The sequence below is a fragment of the Muscardinus avellanarius genome (genome assembly GCF_963383645.1).
Source record: "Muscardinus avellanarius genome assembly, chromosome: 4".
Lineage (NCBI taxonomy): Eukaryota > Metazoa > Chordata > Mammalia > Rodentia > Gliridae > Muscardinus > Muscardinus avellanarius.
The window spans coordinates 8,342,451-8,361,112 of NC_137789.1; the positions used below are offsets into that span (position 1 = coordinate 8,342,451).

An 18,662-nucleotide genomic window follows, 5' to 3' on the forward strand; every position below is an offset into this window, starting at 1 on the left:
CTTCAGTGTTCCTTATACCAATAAAATGTATCACCTCCTGGATATCTTTGTCATTTGGGAAAGATCCAAATTACTTTTCTTAAATAAGCCTTGGGCTTAGCATTCAGGCATACTAGTAACTTTCAAATTTGAATATTTTAATTACATCATGTGAGTTGTACCCTCTGGTATTTATGGGCTGTGATCCATTTAAATAATTTTAATTTAATGACGAGGTAACCTATGTTGATTGGACGCAGTAGTATGGATAGTTTCCTAAATATAGACTTTGCAGGTATAGTAGGTGCAGTTTAATGTCACCTAGTTAATAGCACTACATGATTATTAGTATGTCATAGGTCCTTGTTGGATAGCCTGGACACACCTTCCACAGGGAGCAATTGCAGCCGGAGTGGAGATCTCACTTGCTTTTTGGTCTCCTCTGACGATTTCTGTCCCCGGTGCATGTTGAAGTACTTGGTGATTGCTGTTTCATGATTTCAAAAATAAGACTCTGCCATTGCAACAGCCGTGGAAGCCCATCCAGGGAGCTTCCAGGGCAGGCAGCATAGGTGAGGGGCTGCCGTGTGTCGCTGATTTCAGGCAGTACAGAGGACCAGGATGCTGGCGTGAGCAGGTTCTGTATGGGCAAATACTGTTTTCTAATCTGTAAAATGGGTATAACAATAGGCTGGGATTGAATAGTTGGTATGAAGTTTGCCGTATTATTATAAGCACTCAGTAATTGTTAGGTATTATTGTCATTATCTCAGTCTCTTTCAGCATACATGTTGTTACACTGAAAGAGACAGGCTCCGTGAGGCAGACTACGCTTTTATTCTCCAGCACACACAAAATCTCACAGTGTCTGCAGCACATTGGCAGGTGTTATTCAGTGGCAATCGCTTTTGCATGGTGTATTAGTCTAATAAATGGAGGTGCTATTTTCCCCATTCTGAGCTCTAAGCTGGCTGTGGAAGAGGAGAGAGACAGAAAGTCAGACATCATTGCTGACAGCTATGGGAGCAAAGAGCGTGGTGCGAATCAACCCTGTGCTCTCTGAGCTGTGCTGGTCTTAGCAGCCTCCGCTCTCACCTGCACATTTGGATCACTGCTGGCCAAGCGCTTGGATGCTGCGGATGCTGCGAGGCTGAGTGCCTGCTGCTTCCCATGCTCCTCATGGGCAGGAGCATCCTAGGCCGACAGGGTGAGGAGGAGCTCAGCTAGGACCTGTTCCAAATACCAGGTAGATTCCTCTGGTCTCTCTCTCTCTCTCTCTCTCTCTCTCTCTCTCTCTCTCTCTCTCTCTCCCTCTCTCTCTCTCTCTCTCCCTCTCTCTTTTTTGTGGTACTGGGGGTGGAACACAGGGGCTTTTCTATCTCTTGGCTATACTCCCAGACCTATTTTTTTTAAACTTTATTTGGAAACAGGGTCTCACAAAGTTGCTGAGAGCCTCACTAAGTCGCCAAGGCTGGCTCTGAACCTGTGTGACCCTCCTGTCTCAGCCTCCCAAGAGCTGGGATTACAAGCATGAGCCACCACACCCGGCTACCTCTGGTCTCTTTTCCTTGGAAGAAGAAAGGACATGGAGAAAGGCCAGGGCTCTTTGACTCAGGAGTGGCCCTCACATGAAACTTGCAAGAAGAGAAAGAGGGCCACCCCTGCAGTTGGTTGACTACGTAGGCAAGGGTGGAGGGTCAAAGCCGTGCAGCAAGCCGCAAGGCTTCATTCTTGGAGACTGACTGTGTTCTGCTATGACTGGTCCTTTCAAATGTCCAGAAGGCACACAGCCGAGCTTCAGAGCACGCATGGTTACCTCGCGTGTGTGCGTGACTTCTGGCATCGCTTTTCCTGGTCTGGCCTCTTTTGCTAATTCCTCAGGTCAACCCAGACATTTCCTCAGCAAGTTTTCATCCAGATTATAGTCCTCTTTCTATTTTCAACCAGCGTACACTCCACACTCCTTTCAACCACGTCGTCCTGCAGCATTTGCTGGTCCCTCTTCTCTTCCCCTAGACGCCGAGCCTCTAAAGGACCAGGGCCTCCCTTTCATCTTTGCGTGTACCCGGCTTGCACTGTTCTTCAGTCCTGTTTGTTGAGTGACTGAATGTGTCCACCTAGCCATCCTCTGCCCCACTCAGTTCACTTCCAAGACTTTGGTGTCTGGCTCATCGGGAGGGCTCAGGGTCTCCAAAAGTAACTGTGTGTCCTCCGTCTCCAGGCTAGGCCCCACCCAGCTGAAGATCTTCACGTGCGAATACTGCAACAAGGTCTTCAAGTTCAAGCACTCGCTGCAGGCCCACCTGCGGATCCACACCAACGAGAAGCCATACAAGTGCCCTCAGTGCAGCTACGCCAGCGCCATCAAGGCCAACCTCAACGTGCACCTGCGCAAGCACACGGGGGAGAAGTTCGCCTGCGACCACTGCTCCTTCACCTGCCTCAGCAAGGGCCACCTCAAGGTGCACATTGAGCGCGTGCACAAGAAGATCAAGCAGCACTGCCGCTTCTGCAAGAAGAAGTACTCTGACGTCAAGAACCTCATCAAGCACATCCGGGACACCCACGACCCGCAGGACAAGAAGGTGAAGGAGGCGCTGGACGAGCTCCGCCTGATGACCCGGGAGGGCAAGCGGCAGCTGCTGTACGACTGCCACATCTGCGAGCGCAAGTTCAAGAATGAGCTGGACCGGGACCGCCACATGCTGGTGCACGGAGACAAGTGGCCCTTCGCGTGCGAGCTCTGCGGCCACGGCGCCACCAAGTACCAGGCCCTGGAGCTGCACGTCAGGAAGCACCCGTTTGTGTACGTCTGTGCCATTTGCCTCAAGAAGTTCGTCAGCTCCATCCGGTTGCGCTCGCACATCAAAGAGGTGCACGGGGCAGCCCAGGAGGCCGCCGTCTTCACCAGCTCCATCAACCAGAGCTTCTGCCTCCTGGAGCCCGGTGGGGACATCCAGCAGGAGGCCCTGGGGGACCAGCTGCAGCTGGTGGAGGAGGAGTGTGTGTGCCAGGGGATGGAGGTGCTCAAGGAGGAGGCCTGTACTCAGGACGCTCGGCCCGAGGAGGTGCAGAAGGATCTGGTAGTCTCGGTGGACATGGCTGCCCCGGCTGTGCACTCGGCCACCTCCCAGGCTGAAAGCACTGCCCTTCCACCCTGCGAGCTGGAAACCACCGTGGTCCCTTCTGAGCTGCCTTCTCTTGCGGTGGTCTCAGATGATTTTTTGTTGAAAAATGACATCCCCTCTGCTGATGATCAGGCTGCTGTTGAGAATACCCTGGACGCCCAGCAGGAAGGCTCAGACCAGACTCAGGGAGAAGAAATCACACTCCTGCTGTCTAAGGCCCAAAGTGCCAGACCCGATCAGGAGGCCCAGGATGCTGAGGGCCCTCCGGGTGAGGGACAGGAAGCAGCTGCCCTTCCAGCTGGCACACCGGATCCTAGCCCATGTCTCAGGACAGACCCAGCTGAGGCCGCAGACCTCCTTCCTCCGGTGGCCGGCGGTGGGGACCTCACCCCGCACCAGCCCGACTCTTGCAAACCTGCCTCTGAGCACCGGCCTGGCAGCACTGCGTTCATGAAAGTTCTGGACAGTTTGCAGAAGAAGCAGATGAACACCGGCCTGTGCGAGCGGATCCGGAAGGTCTACGGAGACCTGGAGTGTGAATACTGTGGTAAGGAAAGGACTGGGCGTGCCGCTGTGCCAAGCACTCCTTCCCCGCAGCCCCGTCCATCCCCATCACACGGTGTCACCTCAGGTTTGGTTTGAGCTCATGGCTTTTTGCAAAGAACACCTCCTAAATGAGCCACCCTCCTCCATGGTAGATAGGAGTGGGTGGCCCTGTGTGGCAGGTAGCAGTTGGAGTCCTTGCGGAGGCAGCCCGGCAGGACCGCACAGTTGACCTTGTTGGCATGGTCACCGGTGCACACGGAGGGTTACCCACAACCTCTACCGGTACTCTACCCAAGAAGAATCTTTCTTCTGGTACGTGACTAGTGTCAAGTTGAGCTTTAAGCTGTGGCCACATTCTAGGTGGGCAGAGAGAGAGAGAGAGAGAGAGAGAGAGAGAGAGAGAGAGAGGGTATGAAAGTGGCCGTGGCTCTCTGTAGGGAGGCCTGGAGCACCATCATTCCAGCACACTGCAAAAGTCACTCCTGGATCTCCTGGGAGCTGGTGGTGCAGAGTGGGAAGCCCAGCTCCAGAACCCATGTCCTAGGAGCACCAGCAGCATTTAGAGATGGTTCAGATTTTGCATGTGTGCTCTAGTACCTGGTGCCATCATTGGGCCTCTGCAAATATTTCTTTACTCCTCCCTTGCCCCAGCAGCATGCCACAGATGGTGCTACCCATAATAGTTGCAGCTGCCACCTTTGGAAAATAATTTCCAGACAGAAATGCAGTGGAGAGTGTGAAGGGTGACCTGGACAAGCCCACGAGGGAGATAAATAGAGTCATTAAAAACTAATAAGCGTTTAACAAATTCAAATTCAGTATAAAAGAAACTTCCTTGTTCTCATGTGAAAATATTTTTTTAGGCAAACTTTTTTGGTACCAAGTGCATTTTGACATGCATGTCCGCACCCACACCCGGGAACATCTGTATTATTGCTCCCAGTGTCATTACTCTTCCATCACCAAAAACTGCCTTAAACGCCATGTAATTCAGAAACACAGTAACATCTTGCTGAAGTGTCCCACTGACGGCTGTGACTACTCGACTCCAGATAAATATAAGCTACAGGCACATCTTAAAGTTCATACAGAGCTGGTAAGTAGCAAGCCCAAGCGGCAGCCCCGTCTCCCCTGGGTGCTCATTGCTTTCTCAGATTTTTGCGTACGGAGGTGTCCCCACTGCGGGTCATCCTTGTGTGAACATCTGGGCCTGGAAACAGAGTGGGCCTTCTCGCTACACAGCTCTGCCCTTTAAAGAGGTCTTCCCTGGGCTGCGTTCACAGCAAGAGTCTCTAATAGGTTGAAAGAAGAGATTCAATTGAACAGATCGCTTTCTCTGCCGATTTGTTAGCATCCAAGAAAGCCTACAGGTCGACCTACAGAGTAGAACTAAAGCAAGCATCTCTGAAATGATATTTTAAAAAATATCAGTAACAGATGATAATAATAGCTGCCACTAAATGTTGTTGGGAGACTAAATTAGATAATTAGATTGGACAACTGTACCAGTATTTGGCACATGTAAGAATACAGTGAATGCTGATCGCTTGTCGTATTGTGTTATTTATTGTAAACACTCTAATAGTGCCTGCGAAGCACTTTTATTTAAAAAGTGACGCGTTAATTCAAGGTGCTATTAATAGCCAAGATGATAATATTTGTTTAGTTCTGTGGTGGGAGACCATGTAACACAATGAGCAAATGTTTATTTTTGCAAATTCTAATCTGACTCAAGAGGCTGACACCTGAGGGTGATTTGAGGCTTCTCATAAAGGACGCACACCTGGCCCCAGGTGTGGTTCCATTTTAACTGCATGCTGTTTTATGCTACAGACAGTGCAAAATGAGGCTTCATAAGTTTGATGTGATACCATGGTTTTCCAGCATAAAAGCCACTAGCACCTTGGCAGTTTTTCAGTAAAGGGAAAGTCAGGGTGTTTGGGTACAGTGTAGAGGTTGGAACGTGGGCTTTGGGGTTGGATGCTGGGTTCTAACACTGTCTCCGGCAACTCATAGGCTCTGTGCCTTTGGACAGATTACTTGTCTTTTCTGAGACCTGGTAGCCTTTTGTATAAAATATATACTTAAAAATTACAAATGTTTTATGTGTGCACACACATATACTCAGATACATGCACACATGTATACAGTTGTGTCTATGCATGTGTATTTACACATGTGTGCATGTGTGTATTTGATATGTAGGTAGCTCCCTGCTGGTTATTGGGACGTTAGAATAGGATGTTCTTGGCGTGGTCCTTGCCGTAGAGTCGACTGTACCAGCTGCTGCGTGTCACCAGCCCCTCCCCGTCCACGTTCTCTCCCTCCCTGTGTCTCTCCCTCTTGTCATCTTTCTCTAGAGCAGGGCATGAAGGTTCGCAGTTTGCTGTGGAATTGGAATTGCTGTGTGGTTGGCATTGGGTCTGGTCCCCCTTAGGGCAGGGGAAGCAGAGCTGGCAGAGCTCACTAGTGACTCCGCTGGAGGGTCTTCTGCCGTTGTCAGGGAGTGAAGCCAGAGCGAAAGCAGGTGCCCGGGAGACCAAGAAGCAGCCTGCTGGGCTCTAACCTGGGCACCCCTACTTACTCATGGGTAGCCTTGCCTCAGTTTACCCATGCTCGGTGAGGACGAGTGAGGGAACGTACGGAGCCTGGCATGGTGTAAGTGATCTTGACTGCTATTGCTATTTGTTATACTTTTTTGAAACTTATACTTAGAGGGTTTGAACTTATACTTAGAGGAAGCTGGTGATGAACTCGGCAACCCGGGCTGTCTCTTGGACCACGCTCAGGATTGGCCTGCTTGTGTGTGTTCCAAGGCTTCTGCTCAAGCCCAGTTTTCTTCCCTTGGATGCCACCCATATCCCTCTCACCCATATCCCTGGGCTCCTGGGCAATAGGAGAATGTCACAAACGTTCACTAAGATCTTTGGCCTAGATGTCACATGTTTCCATTCTTCTTTTAACCTTTCTGTGGTTGCAAGTCTTTCTTCAAAGAGCTCATCCCTCCATGTCAACACCTAAGGAGGGACTTGGGGAAGCGAGCGTGGGGAAAGGCAGTCGGCTGCTGTTTCCATCCCCCGGCCCTGCCTTCTTGCTGTTGCACGGAATTCTAATGGCTCCTCTGGGAACTGGGGGATATTTCCTCCTCTGGGTAGATTAGGAGCCTGGCATCTCAGCCATTCAGTAGCCTGTTCAGTGTCTCATGCCATCAGAAAGGGACAGAGACAGGATTCAAGCCACAGTCATCACTGGCCCGGCTCTGAGCTCTGTGTGAGCCATCATACCCGCTCCACGCCGCTGCTGGTGGGTCTCTTGGGACTACCAGTGTTTTCGTATAAAGCTGGAGGACCTATTGCCATTTGCATAAGGCAGCTTAGTTTATAAAAGCAGGTCCCAGTATTTCAAGTCTAGAAAACATCTGTATTTTGAACATGAAGCCGAAGGACCACAGGAATGCTGACCCGGTGCGGTCTTTTGCTAGCCCTGCCTGTGGATCCTTTTGATCTGATAACAAAGGGGCTGACTAAAATGTTTTACATGGAATTCACTACCTGCAAGGAAAGATACCAGGACTTTGTTATTTTTTTGGTAACAGATTTATTGAGATATAATCCACTTGCCATACAAATAGCTCACTTAAACTGTGACGGTCACTGGCTTCTAGTATGTCTATGGAGTTCTGTGACCCTCAGCACAGTTAATATTAGAGTTCCTCTGCCATACTATAAAGGAACCCATTCCCATTAACTGTCTTCCCTCACTGTGCCCTTCCTGAGCCTCTGGCAGCTACTAATATACTTTCCATCTCTGTGGATTTGTCTCTTCTGAGCAATTTATATAAAAAGAATCATAAAAAATGCATATGATTTGGTCTTTTGTGGCTGGTTTCTTTAGTTCATCTATAATGTAGGACGAGTTAATCCTTTACTTCTTTTTTATAGTTGGCTGATACTCCCATTGTATGTGTACACTCCACTGTTAGGAGTAGATGGACATTTGAGGTCACACTTTTAGTGTTCCCAGGTGCAACTCCCAGCTATTGAGTATTTTAAGTCCACAGGATTTCAGCTATTCTCCGTGAAACCAGCTAAGCAACGCATGCAGCCTAACTCTTGGTGGTTCAAACCTTTTTCTGAAAAGGGCTTTCAAAATGTCGAGGCATCCCAGAGCAGATTGCCCGTCTTCCCTGAGCCCCACGTGCTCTCAGCCCTATGATCCTCACAATCCCTCCTCACCCCACAGCTCTTGACGCCAGTTGCGTCCCCACGCTTTGCAGGAGAGAATGTCAGGGATTTGGATCACAGGGCAGGGCTGCCCCTCCAGCTCCACATCCTCCCGCAGACTGCCTGATCTTTCTGAACTCCATTCCCCTTGCCCAGAAAGTGGAGTGAACAGCATCTTCTTGCTTTTGCTGGATGCCAGCACAGCTCCAGTGAGGTGGTGTGAATGCTTGTGATATTAAAGTGCCTGTGGTTGCCCTCGTGGTTGAGTTGAGGACTCTGGACGTGGCAGGGCCCAGTGGGGTTAAGGAGTGCTGCTGTTTTGATGGGGCAAAGCCTGGAAGCTGGAGCAAGTCCTCACCCCAGCCTGGGATGTGGCTTCGTTACCTGTGACCTGTAGATAGACTCAGGTCGGTTATAATTCTGCCTGAGATTTTATGTTCATCTTGGCATTTATTGCTTTGAGCACAGATTCCAGTACAGAGCAAACACTGAGGACATTTAAAAGAGCAGATTGCCTGCCCTCTCCCAAAAGGCCTACGTCTAGGCTCATTCTACTCCCAGCATTGGCCCTATGTGATAAGTTAGGGAAGCCGATAGTGTCTGTGACTCTGAGGATTATTTTTTTTACCTAAGGATACACCTAACAATTGGAAGGAGTGTGTGCGCCCAACATACTTTTCTCTTATTACCTGTTCCAGTCAGTAGTCTTACAGCTGTCATATAAAATGGCCATGCAACTTAGATGCAAGAAGATTGATTTTCTTACGGTTTTGGCTTCAGTCCATGAGAGGTCAGGGACCTCAGATCTCAGGGCATGGGTGCCAGGAGGCAGAGAGGGGAGCCCATGGGCTCAGCTCCTCACATTATGGAGACTGGAAGCCAGAGAGAGATCAGGGAAGAGGGCGAACCATATGTATCCCCCAAGGCTGCACCCCAGGGACCACCTCCTCCAGACACATCACACCAGTCCAGGCCACAGCCCAGATAAACCAATTATGTTGGATGTACTTTTTTATATTTTTATTTATTTTTTTTGTAATCATACATCACTTTGGAATACAAGACTTGAGAGGATATACAAGCACATATCGTCCATTCAGCTCTCATCCAATCCCTATCCCATTCCCTCCTCCTCTGTCGATCCCATGCTTAATTGGTAATTATCTTTGATATATTTGTTTACACACCTCATGAGTTTTAAAGAGATTCCACCCTCCCCCATCCCCTCCCCTCTGATTGGTCACCTTAATTGCTTCTCAATAGGGCCTTTTCTACTACTCGACCTCCTCCTGTTACCCCTTTCCTCCTAGTTCTTGCTAATTAGAGGAAGCATCTGGATTTTATTTTCTGTGCTATTTCTATGTGCATGCCACATTGCAAGTTCCGATCCTACTCTTGACAGCCCCAGTAGTGGCCTGGCCACCCAGGGGACTCTTATCCCAACCTCGCTGGCTCCAGCACTGGCTTTGCCTCACAGCAGGGTTCAAACCCGGCCTGGTTGGCCCTGGCACTGACCTCACCCCTCAGCAGGCTCCAATCCCGGCCTTGGAGGCCTCAGCACCGGCCATACCTCAAGGCAGGCTCCGATCCCGACCTCCCTGGCTCCGGTATTGGCCTAACCCCTTGGCAGGCTCCTTTCTAGGCCTTGGAGGCCCTGGCACCGGCCTTGCCTCACAGCAGGGTCTGATCCCGGCCTCGATAGGCCTCGGTATTGGCCTAACCCCTTGGAAGGCTCCGATCCCGGCCTTGGAGGCCTCAGCATTGGCTTTGCCTCGCAGCAGGCTTTGATCCTGGCCTCGCTGGCTCCAGCACTGGCCTAACACATCAGCTGGCTTCAATCCTAACCTCGGATGCCCCAGCACCAGCCTTGTCTCACAGCAGGCTCTGGTCCCGGCCTCACTGGCCCTGGCACTTGCTTAAACCCTTGGCAGGCTCTAAACCTGGCCTCGGAGGCCCCAGCACTGGCCTTGCTTCACGGCATGCTCTGATCCCGGCCTCGCTGGCCCCAGCACTGACCTAACCCCTCTGCAGGCTCCAATCCTGGCCTTGGAGGCCCCATCACCTGCCTTGCCTCACGGCAGGCTCCAATCCGAGCCCCCTCTTCACCCAGCAGGTTGTCCCACGTTCCCGAGATGCATGGTGGTAGTATTCTACCTCTGAGGTAATTTCTTCAAAAGTTCCAGGTGTATTACGTCAGATCTCTGCCTCCCCTGAGTACTTGCCGCTGTACTGCCTCCACCATTTCAAATCTTTCCCAAGCTCTTTTCCCATACCGCATAATGTCCAGTGTTCCTAAGCATTCGCAATGGTAGCATTCGACCTTTGCGGTAATTTCTTCAGAGGATCAGGGTGGGTTGGATCAGGTGTCTGCCTCTCCCAAATCCAAGTCTCCACCACCATCTCGGCCACTGCTGCCGCCACCGCCTTCCTCCTAGGTCTCCGCTAGACTCTCTCCTTACAGGTGATGTCCCGGATTTTTAAAGATGTAGAGAAGCCTCAGTCCTCCTTCGCGGGGAATTTTTCCAAAAGTTCCAGTTCAGATGTATATATTTTGTCTGCATCTCCAATATTCTAGCTGCCACCTTGGCCATCTTAAACCCTCTCAAATATTTTTCTTTTCCTTTTTAAAAAAAGAAAAAATAAAAGAGAAGAGAGTATGTGTGGTTTGGGGAGGATGTGGGTTCAGGCATTCGGTAAAGATGAAAATTATTTTTCATTCCGTGTGTGTGGGTTGGGGGTCTGCTAAGGCTGCCCCGCCCATGCCTGCCCACGAGCCCAGGGTGGGGCCAGGCGGCCTGGCCCTCAGGTTCCTTCCAGATGGGGAGGGGCTTGCCGAAGGGTGCCCTGCCAGCGCCTGCCCATCTGCCCAGGGTCGGGGCCAGGCGCCCGGGCCTCAGGGTCCTTCCGGGTGGGGAGGGGGGTCGCCTAAGAGTGCCCCGCCAGCGCCAGCCATCCACCCAGGGTCGGGGCCAGGCGGCCCAGACCTCAGGGTCCTTCTGGGTGGGGAGGGGTTGCCTAAGTATGCCCCGCCAGCACCAGCCCATCCGCCCAGGGTCGGGGCCAGGCGGCCTGGACCTCAGGGTCCTTCCGGATGGGGAGGGGGTCACCTAAGGGTTCCCCGCCAGCGCCTGCCCATCCGCCCAGGGTCAGGGCCGGGCGGCCCCATATTGAATGTACTTGCTGTTGGGATTACAACCCTATGACTCAATGATATCAACTCCAAACACAAATTTAAGCGCTCTGCAAGGGGCCATTCTGTATCTAACTAACACCACCTCCTCCTCCCCATTGGTAAAACCATGCTGTCAGCTCATAGTCAAGGATGCACAGTCAAGGGTCAGGTCAGGTTCCCTGTGATACCCAAATCCCCAAATGCCCAAGGTCGTTATATAAAGTCAAATCGTAGTTGCACATAACCTGTCTTTCCTCCCATGCATTTTAGATCATCTCTAAAGCACTTGTTATATCTAATACAGTGCAAATGCCACATGAATAGCTGTTATACTGCATTGTTTAAAGAATAACAACAAGAAATCTGTAGGCCATTGTTCCCCTGGATGTTTCTGACTCATGGTTGAACCCTCAGGTGAGGGACCTGTGGAGGCGGAGGGCCAGCTGTCCTGGCATCTGGGATTTGGAGGCCTAGTCAAAGGAGATAGTTCACCAACGTCTAGAGCAAATCCTTTCTTTAGAGTTTTATGCAGACTTTGTGAAGAGGAGACTTGAGAAAACATAATTCTAGTACAAAGAGAAGGGCTTTGGGTTCTGATGTGCTCAAGGTCAGATCCTGTATCTACTTCTGTGATATTGGGAAAATTACTTTATCTCCTCAGTCTTCTCATCTGGAAAATGGAGGTAAAATACTTTCCCCTCTCTTTCAGAGTTGTAAGTATTAAGTTAGAAAATAGGAATAGCTGGGTGTGGTGGCGCACACTTGTAATCCTAGTGCTTGGGAGGCTGAGACAGGAGGATTGCGTAGGTTTGAAGCCAGCCTCGGCTACTTACTGAGGCTATCAGCAACTCAGTGAGACCCTGTTTCCAAATAAAGAATAAAAAATAGGGCTGGGGGTGTAGCTTAGAGGTAAAATGCCCCTGGATTCCATCTCCAGTACCACACACACAAAAATAATAAAATAAAAGATGTGTGCATGTATGCCTCTACCATCTTGTACTCCATTAAGATGTATGACTACAATGTACCAATACAAATTAAAAATAAACAAATATTAAAAAGTTAGAAAATACGTGTTCTCAGAAAGGTCAACATTCTCTTGAAGAAAACATCTGTGGGTTATGATCTGTTAGGAGGTTGTGAAATCAGTGTAGTAAGTCATTACTATTTATCTTAAAAAGGAAATAGAATAGAACAAAACAGAGCTTGTCAGCAGTATTGGCCCATACCAAGCATAAGTGTCTAAGCCACTGGCCTGTGTGAGGTGATTGTTTTCTCAGAGTCACTGTCCGGCATGAGCAGGTGTTAGCGTGTGACTCCTGGCTGCTACCTCCATTATACCTCCAGGTCGGCTCTGGGGATCTGTCACTCAGAGCATTTCTGACAATGAAGCATGAGCCAGTGAGGAGTGGGGTGTTCAGGGGTGTTCAGGATACACCACCTCATTCCTTATGTCTCTGGCTTGTGTTCTTTCTCAGAGGACCTCAGAGGCACCCAACAGAGGGCTCACAGCAGTTACAGTGCATCCTGGGAGCTGGCAAATTTGGTGTGGATTTTAAGACTTAGAAAGGGGTATAGCTTTGCTCCTCAGCATCTCCAGGCTCCTCACCTGCAAAGAGGCTCCAGTACTTCAAGCCTGCCAGGGAAGTTAGTGAGATGATATTTTGGTAAGGGACATAGCGCAGTCCCAGGCACACAGGGAAGGGGCCTGTTCACGGTGCCTGATGCTCTTTCCCTCCTTCTTCTCCTCCTCCTGGTCCTTCTCCTCTTCCTCCTCTTTCTCCCCCTCCTTCCCCTACTCCTTCTCTTCTTCCTCCTCTTCTGTCTCCTCCTCCTTCTCCTCCTTTTCCTCCTCCTTCTCCTCTTCCTCCTCCTTCTCCTCTTCCTCCTCCTTCTCTTCCTCCTCCTTCTCCTCTTCCTCCTTCTTCTCTTCTTTCTCCCCCTCATTCTCTTCTTTCTCCTCCTCTTCCTCCTCCCTTCTCCTCCTGCTCCTCCTCCTCCTCTTTGAAGAACATGGTTATTAACAGTGGGAGTTGTGGTGTCTTCATTTAGGGTCTGGCGGTTGCTCAATAAATGTTAGAATATTTGGCCTCTGTCTTTTAGAAGCACACAATTTGTTTTGAGCTGCATAGGAACACATTAAAAGAAATCTTGCACATACTTGGTGGAAATAAGTTAAATAATAACATTGAAAACAAAGTACAGAGAGAGTGTAGGAAGTTACCTTCAATATCATTCTGGAAATAAATGGGCACACCTGGTTAGTTTGTATTTTTTAAGTAGTGGGCAGTGTTATTTAGATAAACTGACTGAACATAATGTTCTTTCTTTCCAAGAGCTACAAAGAATATGATCTTTCCTAATTTGATCACAAAACAAATTTGTTTCTGTACAGTCCTTTGTGGGCATTTTCTCCACTGTGCAAGCCTCACGCTACCGGAGCTTCTTGTGTATAGAAGAACAATTTCAGCAAGAGCTGGGATTTGGCATTAAGACAGCATGGCACAGCAAAGCGGAGCTCTCTCCAGTGGAAAAGGAAATCCTGTGCTCAGGTCCGAAGTCCAGGCCCTTCCAGCTCTTGTCTAACGTGCTCAGATCAGTCACAACTCAAGCTCCAGATTGGGCCCAGCTGCACCTTCTTTATCCCCCAATCCAGAGTTTGGGGCTCCGTGTCTGGGCCTGTCTGTCTCGATAAGTCCATGCCTCACATCTTTATCCTTAGTTCCTGGCACATAATGGGACCCTGCAAAGGAAACCAGGTACCACAGCGCCAGCCTTTACTCTTGAGAAGCTGAACAGTGAAATCCTCTGCCTTTGTTTTGTGACTTGATGGCCGGTGTTTTATGGGCCCACTGATGTATCAGTTGCACACACTAGGTGGGGAGGTTCAATCTGATTCACCCAGTGCTGGTTTCAGACTTGAGAACCTCCAGTTCCTTTGGGGACTAAGATGCCAGCCACCCAGGCCAGGCCAGGCCAGGCCGGGTGACAGGTAACATCCAGAACGGTGAGCTGGGCTCTCAGCCACATGCCTGGGGCTGGTTCTGTACCCCGTGCCCTGGCTGTGTCTCACACCAATGCCCTGTTCTTTCAGAGGGTCCTGCCTGCTTTGAAGGTGACTCTGTCTGAGCAGACTCCAAGTGAGTGTTGGGCTCTTTCTGGTCCTTACAGCTGGGCCTTTCCCCACCCTCCATCCCGCCTCTGCCAGGAACTTTTTCAACCACAGCTCTTTTTAAGTTTGCTGTGTGTGTTTGGGCTTCATCTCCATCAAGGCACTGAGGATTGAAAAACAGAAGTAAATGAGTCCTAAGAATTCACCCTTCTCCCGGCACTCTCTACCACTGTCTGTGTCCTTCTGACAGTCTTCAAAGGCATCAAGAAAGAGTGGCCCTCATAAGCTCTGCGATAAATAGCTTTCAGACTATTAGAGATTAAAAGAAGAAAAATCAAATAGCAAGGGCTCAGGGGAGATTGGCGTAAACTCCTTCAAAGCCCTTCTGAATGCCTTCCATCGGCTCTCCTGATGAGGGCGCCGGGGGCATGGGGTGGGGGGCTGCCCGAGGTGCCTGCGGAGCTCAGGGCGTCTCTGCAAAATGATCCCGTGAGCGTGAGGTCAGGGACATTGGAGGACAGGGACAGGCATGCTCTGAGAAACTCCGCCTGTGATGTAGCCTGGGGGCAGGGATCTGCGGCATTGCCTAGTCAGAGAGCTCGGCATAGTCCCTTAAGAGCCGCCTGGACTCATCAGATGTGTGAACTTGGCAGGTGTTTGGTGAATTAGTCATTCAGGGGGACTTTTATGTATTTTTAATATAAAGTACCCTTTCCTTATGTGTGCTCTGAGCGACACCAGCTTCAGGAGATATTCTGCATCAGCAAAGAGAACCAGTCCACGCAGGACTTGGGGATGCTTGTTAGGACCCCCCCCCCCCTCAGAGCTTCCTGGGGTGCATTAGCCCATCAGAAGGTCAGCACCTGAGTTGCATGATATCAGTACAAAAAGCACAGCAGCAATGTCTCTGGGATTTCTGGAGTACTCACCGTAGTTCCGAGCACTGTGCATGCTCTGTCTCGCTCTCCTTGGGACCCTCTGAAGGAGGCACTGATTTTACTGTCACTTTACAAAGGATGAAACGGAGACAACTGAGAGGCTAAATCACTTGCCCAAAGTTCCCGGCTGACTAGTGGTGAAACTCAGGGTCTCTGAGTCTTCACTCTTTTCTACCGGCCATGGCCTTACAAGAGCGAGCATTCTGGAGGCCCAAGGACTGGTCTGGACATCCATCCTGGTCCTCCCTGGTGGGAGGACCTTGGGCAAGTCCCTGAAGGCATCCCCCAGGCACAGGAGGTGAAGCACCATCCAGAAAGATCTTAAGAATCCATTGCAACCATTGTGATTATTTAGACTGTGAGCACTGTATTGTTTACCCCAGGACTCATGGAAAACACTTGCTGCCATCTCCCAGATGGGAATGCTGAGCTCGCAGATGGGAATTTGTCTTTCCGTAAACTCACACCAGTGTGGCCTGTGCTAGCATTCCCAGAACACACAACCCCATATATTCCCTTGCACTAAGGGCTTTTGCGGGTTTTGTTTTTGGAGTTTGTTCACTGGATCCAGGGGTCTTTCCCATTGGAGGTTGGATTTCTGAAAGATGTGTAGAAAAAGTCCTGCACACTGGGTGGCTCAGAGCAGACATTATTGTTTCTCAGGTCAGGAGACTAGAATGCCCAGATCAGGGGGTCGGCTGGGCTGCTTCCTCCCGAGGGCCTCTCTCCAGCTACTGGAGTCTGCTGTCAATCCTCAGTGTTCTTGGCCTGTGCATGCATCACCCCGATTTCTGCCTTCGATTTCACCTGAAATTCTCCCTCTGTTCACGACTTTTTACAATTTTCCTTGTTAAAATTATGGATCGCAGTCATGTTGCACCAGGGCCCTCCCTGGTTACCTTATTTTACCTGGGCCACTGTCTGTAATGACCCTCTCTCCAAGGAAGGTCACATTCTGAGGTACTATAGGTTATAACCCCAACATGTGCATTTGGAGGGACAAAATCCAACCCTTAACAGCCACACTCTGGGAAAAACAATGGTATAAAATAGCTCTCTGGCCGGGCGTGATGGTGCATGCTTGTAATCCCTGCGCTTGGGAGGTGGAGACAGGAGGATCGCGCTGGTTCAGAGCTAGCCTCGCTGGCTTAAGAGGCCCTGTTTCCACATTAAAAAAAAAAAAAAAAGTAAAAAATAGGTCTGGGAATGTAGCCCGTGGGAGTGTATCCCAGAGGCAGAAGGGCTTCCAGGAATCCCAGTACCACAAAAAAAAAAATTAATTAAAAAAATAAATAAAATAAAATAGCTCTCTGACGTGAGCTCTGGGAGGAAAGGAGATGAGCAAAATGTGCAGCTTGGTCATTCCCCAGAGCTGCTCCCTGCCTGGGAAGGTGGCACTGTGGTTACTACCCGTGTGGACCCAGCGCCTGCCGTGCCTGCAGCCTTGGCTGGCTGGCGCGGGGGGTGTGGTTTGAAGCAGCGGGAGAACATCCTGAGTGGACATCTGACACTCCCATCCCAACACTGGCCCTTCCTCTCAGACTTGGGCTCATCATTATGGACCCCACTTTCTTAATCTAAGTTGTGACGTGAGCAACACCTTTCTTCTGCAAGTACTTGTGAGTCTCAGTATAATAATTACACGAAACCCCATGCAAACCCTGCACTGAGTGCTGAGGACACAGTGCTGTTGGGTTGTGAGCAGCAGTGATCTATATGGTAGAACCGTGGCTTTGAGGTTGGGCTCTTCCCTCGACCCCTTGCCCAGGACTCTCTTCCTACCTCTCTCCTTCCCTTCTGAAATGGGGCTGATGCTGTTACCTGCTGTTGAGCTCTCCAGGTTGTGCAGGGCCAGGTGGACATTATATGAAGCACTTGGAGGGATGCACTGTGTGTCTAATTTTGATGAAGTGGCTGCTGATGACAGTGGTGATGTGGTGGTAATAGTGATGTGGTGATGGTGTTGATGATGGTGGTGCTAGTGATGGTGGTGATGATGGTGGTACCGGTGATGGTGGTAATGGTGGTGATGGTGATGTGATAATGGTGATGGTGGCAATGGTGATGTGGTGGTGGTGATGGTGATGGCAGTGGTGGTGGTAGGAGTTATTTTTCTATAATGTCTAGACTTAAACAAGACAGTTTATTGATTTTGTTCTCTTTCTATTAAGGACAAAAGGAGTTATTCTTGTCCTGTGTGTGAAAAGTCTTTTTCAGAAGATCGATTGATAAAGTCACATATCAAGACCAACCATCCTGGTAAGCTTATGGATTTTGGAGTAGAAGATTAATTGCAAAATGCTTATGCTTCTTTTAAAACACAGCCTTGCACATCAACTGTACTATGCAGAAAGGAAGAGGGAGGAAGACATGGGCAGATGCAAGGGAGGCAGTCATCTCTATTCCAAGCTGGGATACTGATAAAATTACGCATTTCATTTTATCCTCTTATCTGGTCTTTACTGTGTTTTCTCCCACTCGCTACAGTCTCGGTGACCCTCTCTACATGAACATGAACGCCTTTAGCTGGGCCCCTTCATAGCAGGTCTGGCCTGGATGCTTGCCTTCCGTGTGGCCCTTGTCCTAAGTGTGCGTTCTCCAAAACAGCGGTTTCTGCGTGGTGCTGCCACCTGCCCAGGCCGCAGTGCCCCTGTGCCCCGAGTTGGAGTGTCTGTCACTCCTGGGACGCACCCCTACCTGGGCCTCCGCGTCCCCTCGCTGTGTCCTTGCCTCCTGGAGCACTTCTCCTCTCCTGCCGGGGTTGATTCCGGTTCATTGTCCCGCTCATGCCCCGCTCTCAGGGAGACTCCCTCACCCTGACATTGTGCTGCTGACCTCTTGGACTCCAGCTCTGTCGCTCACTGCCCGCCTCCATGGGATCCTCAAGGGTGCAGCTTGTCCAAGCTGCCACCTTAGGCAGGGCCGGAGAGAGCAGCTGTGGGCCTGTGCTGGGTAAACGAGTAGCAGAAGAGCTGCATGCCTGTCTCTGCATACCTCCTGATCCTGCTTTTTAAAATTTTGTATCTGCCCTGGTGTAAAGGAACAGATTCACTAATTGCCAGTAACAAGGACTAGAGGCTGGTAAGATATAACAGGGGCCCTAGGCGCTCATGTTTTCCCAGGGAGAGTTCAGTGCCTCAGGTCTCGTCAGGGTGCGAGTGCAGGGGCTGGGATTCCTTGATTCCCTGAGGCCCAGTTCAGGCCCCACCTGTTGCCTGTGTCCTAGGAGACCGAGGACCGATGAGCCAAGGCAGTCACTTGGAACTGCCAGCCTTTGCCACTGAGATGGTCAGCACTCTCTTACCTTTACTTTAAACTTTCATTATGGAAAACCACAACCCTAAGTGTACAGATAATGTAAGGGGCCCCAGGTGTCTGTAACTGAGCTTCCACAGGTTTACATTCTGCTACTCTTTTCACGTATCTGCCCCGTAAACTTTATTTTTTTACTAGACTACTTTAAAGAATATCCTAGACATCATACAATTTCCCCATAAAAACTTTGCAAGTCATGTCTAACTGATAAGGATTTTGCTCAACATGACCCCCAATTAACCCAAGATT

The 18,662-nt window shown here is 50.0% G+C and overlaps 1 protein-coding gene across 5 annotated transcripts in view; it reads left to right on the forward strand.

Annotated features, from left to right (window-relative positions):
• Positions 1–18,662, forward strand: part of ZFAT (zinc finger and AT-hook domain containing) — a gene marked incomplete at both ends in the record, with an annotated part of 197,320 nt that overhangs the window by 82,338 nt on the left and 96,320 nt on the right. For all 5 annotated transcript variants that reach the window (XM_080694115.1, XM_080694117.1, XM_080694119.1 and 2 more), the window contains 3 exons: positions 2,201–3,654; positions 4,517–4,749; positions 17,270–17,357. In XM_080694115.1, the coding sequence (XP_080550241.1) occupies positions 2,201–3,654; positions 4,517–4,749; positions 17,270–17,357 (1,775 nt within the window). The remainder of the gene's footprint in view (positions 1–2,200; positions 3,655–4,516; positions 4,750–17,269; positions 17,358–18,662) is intronic.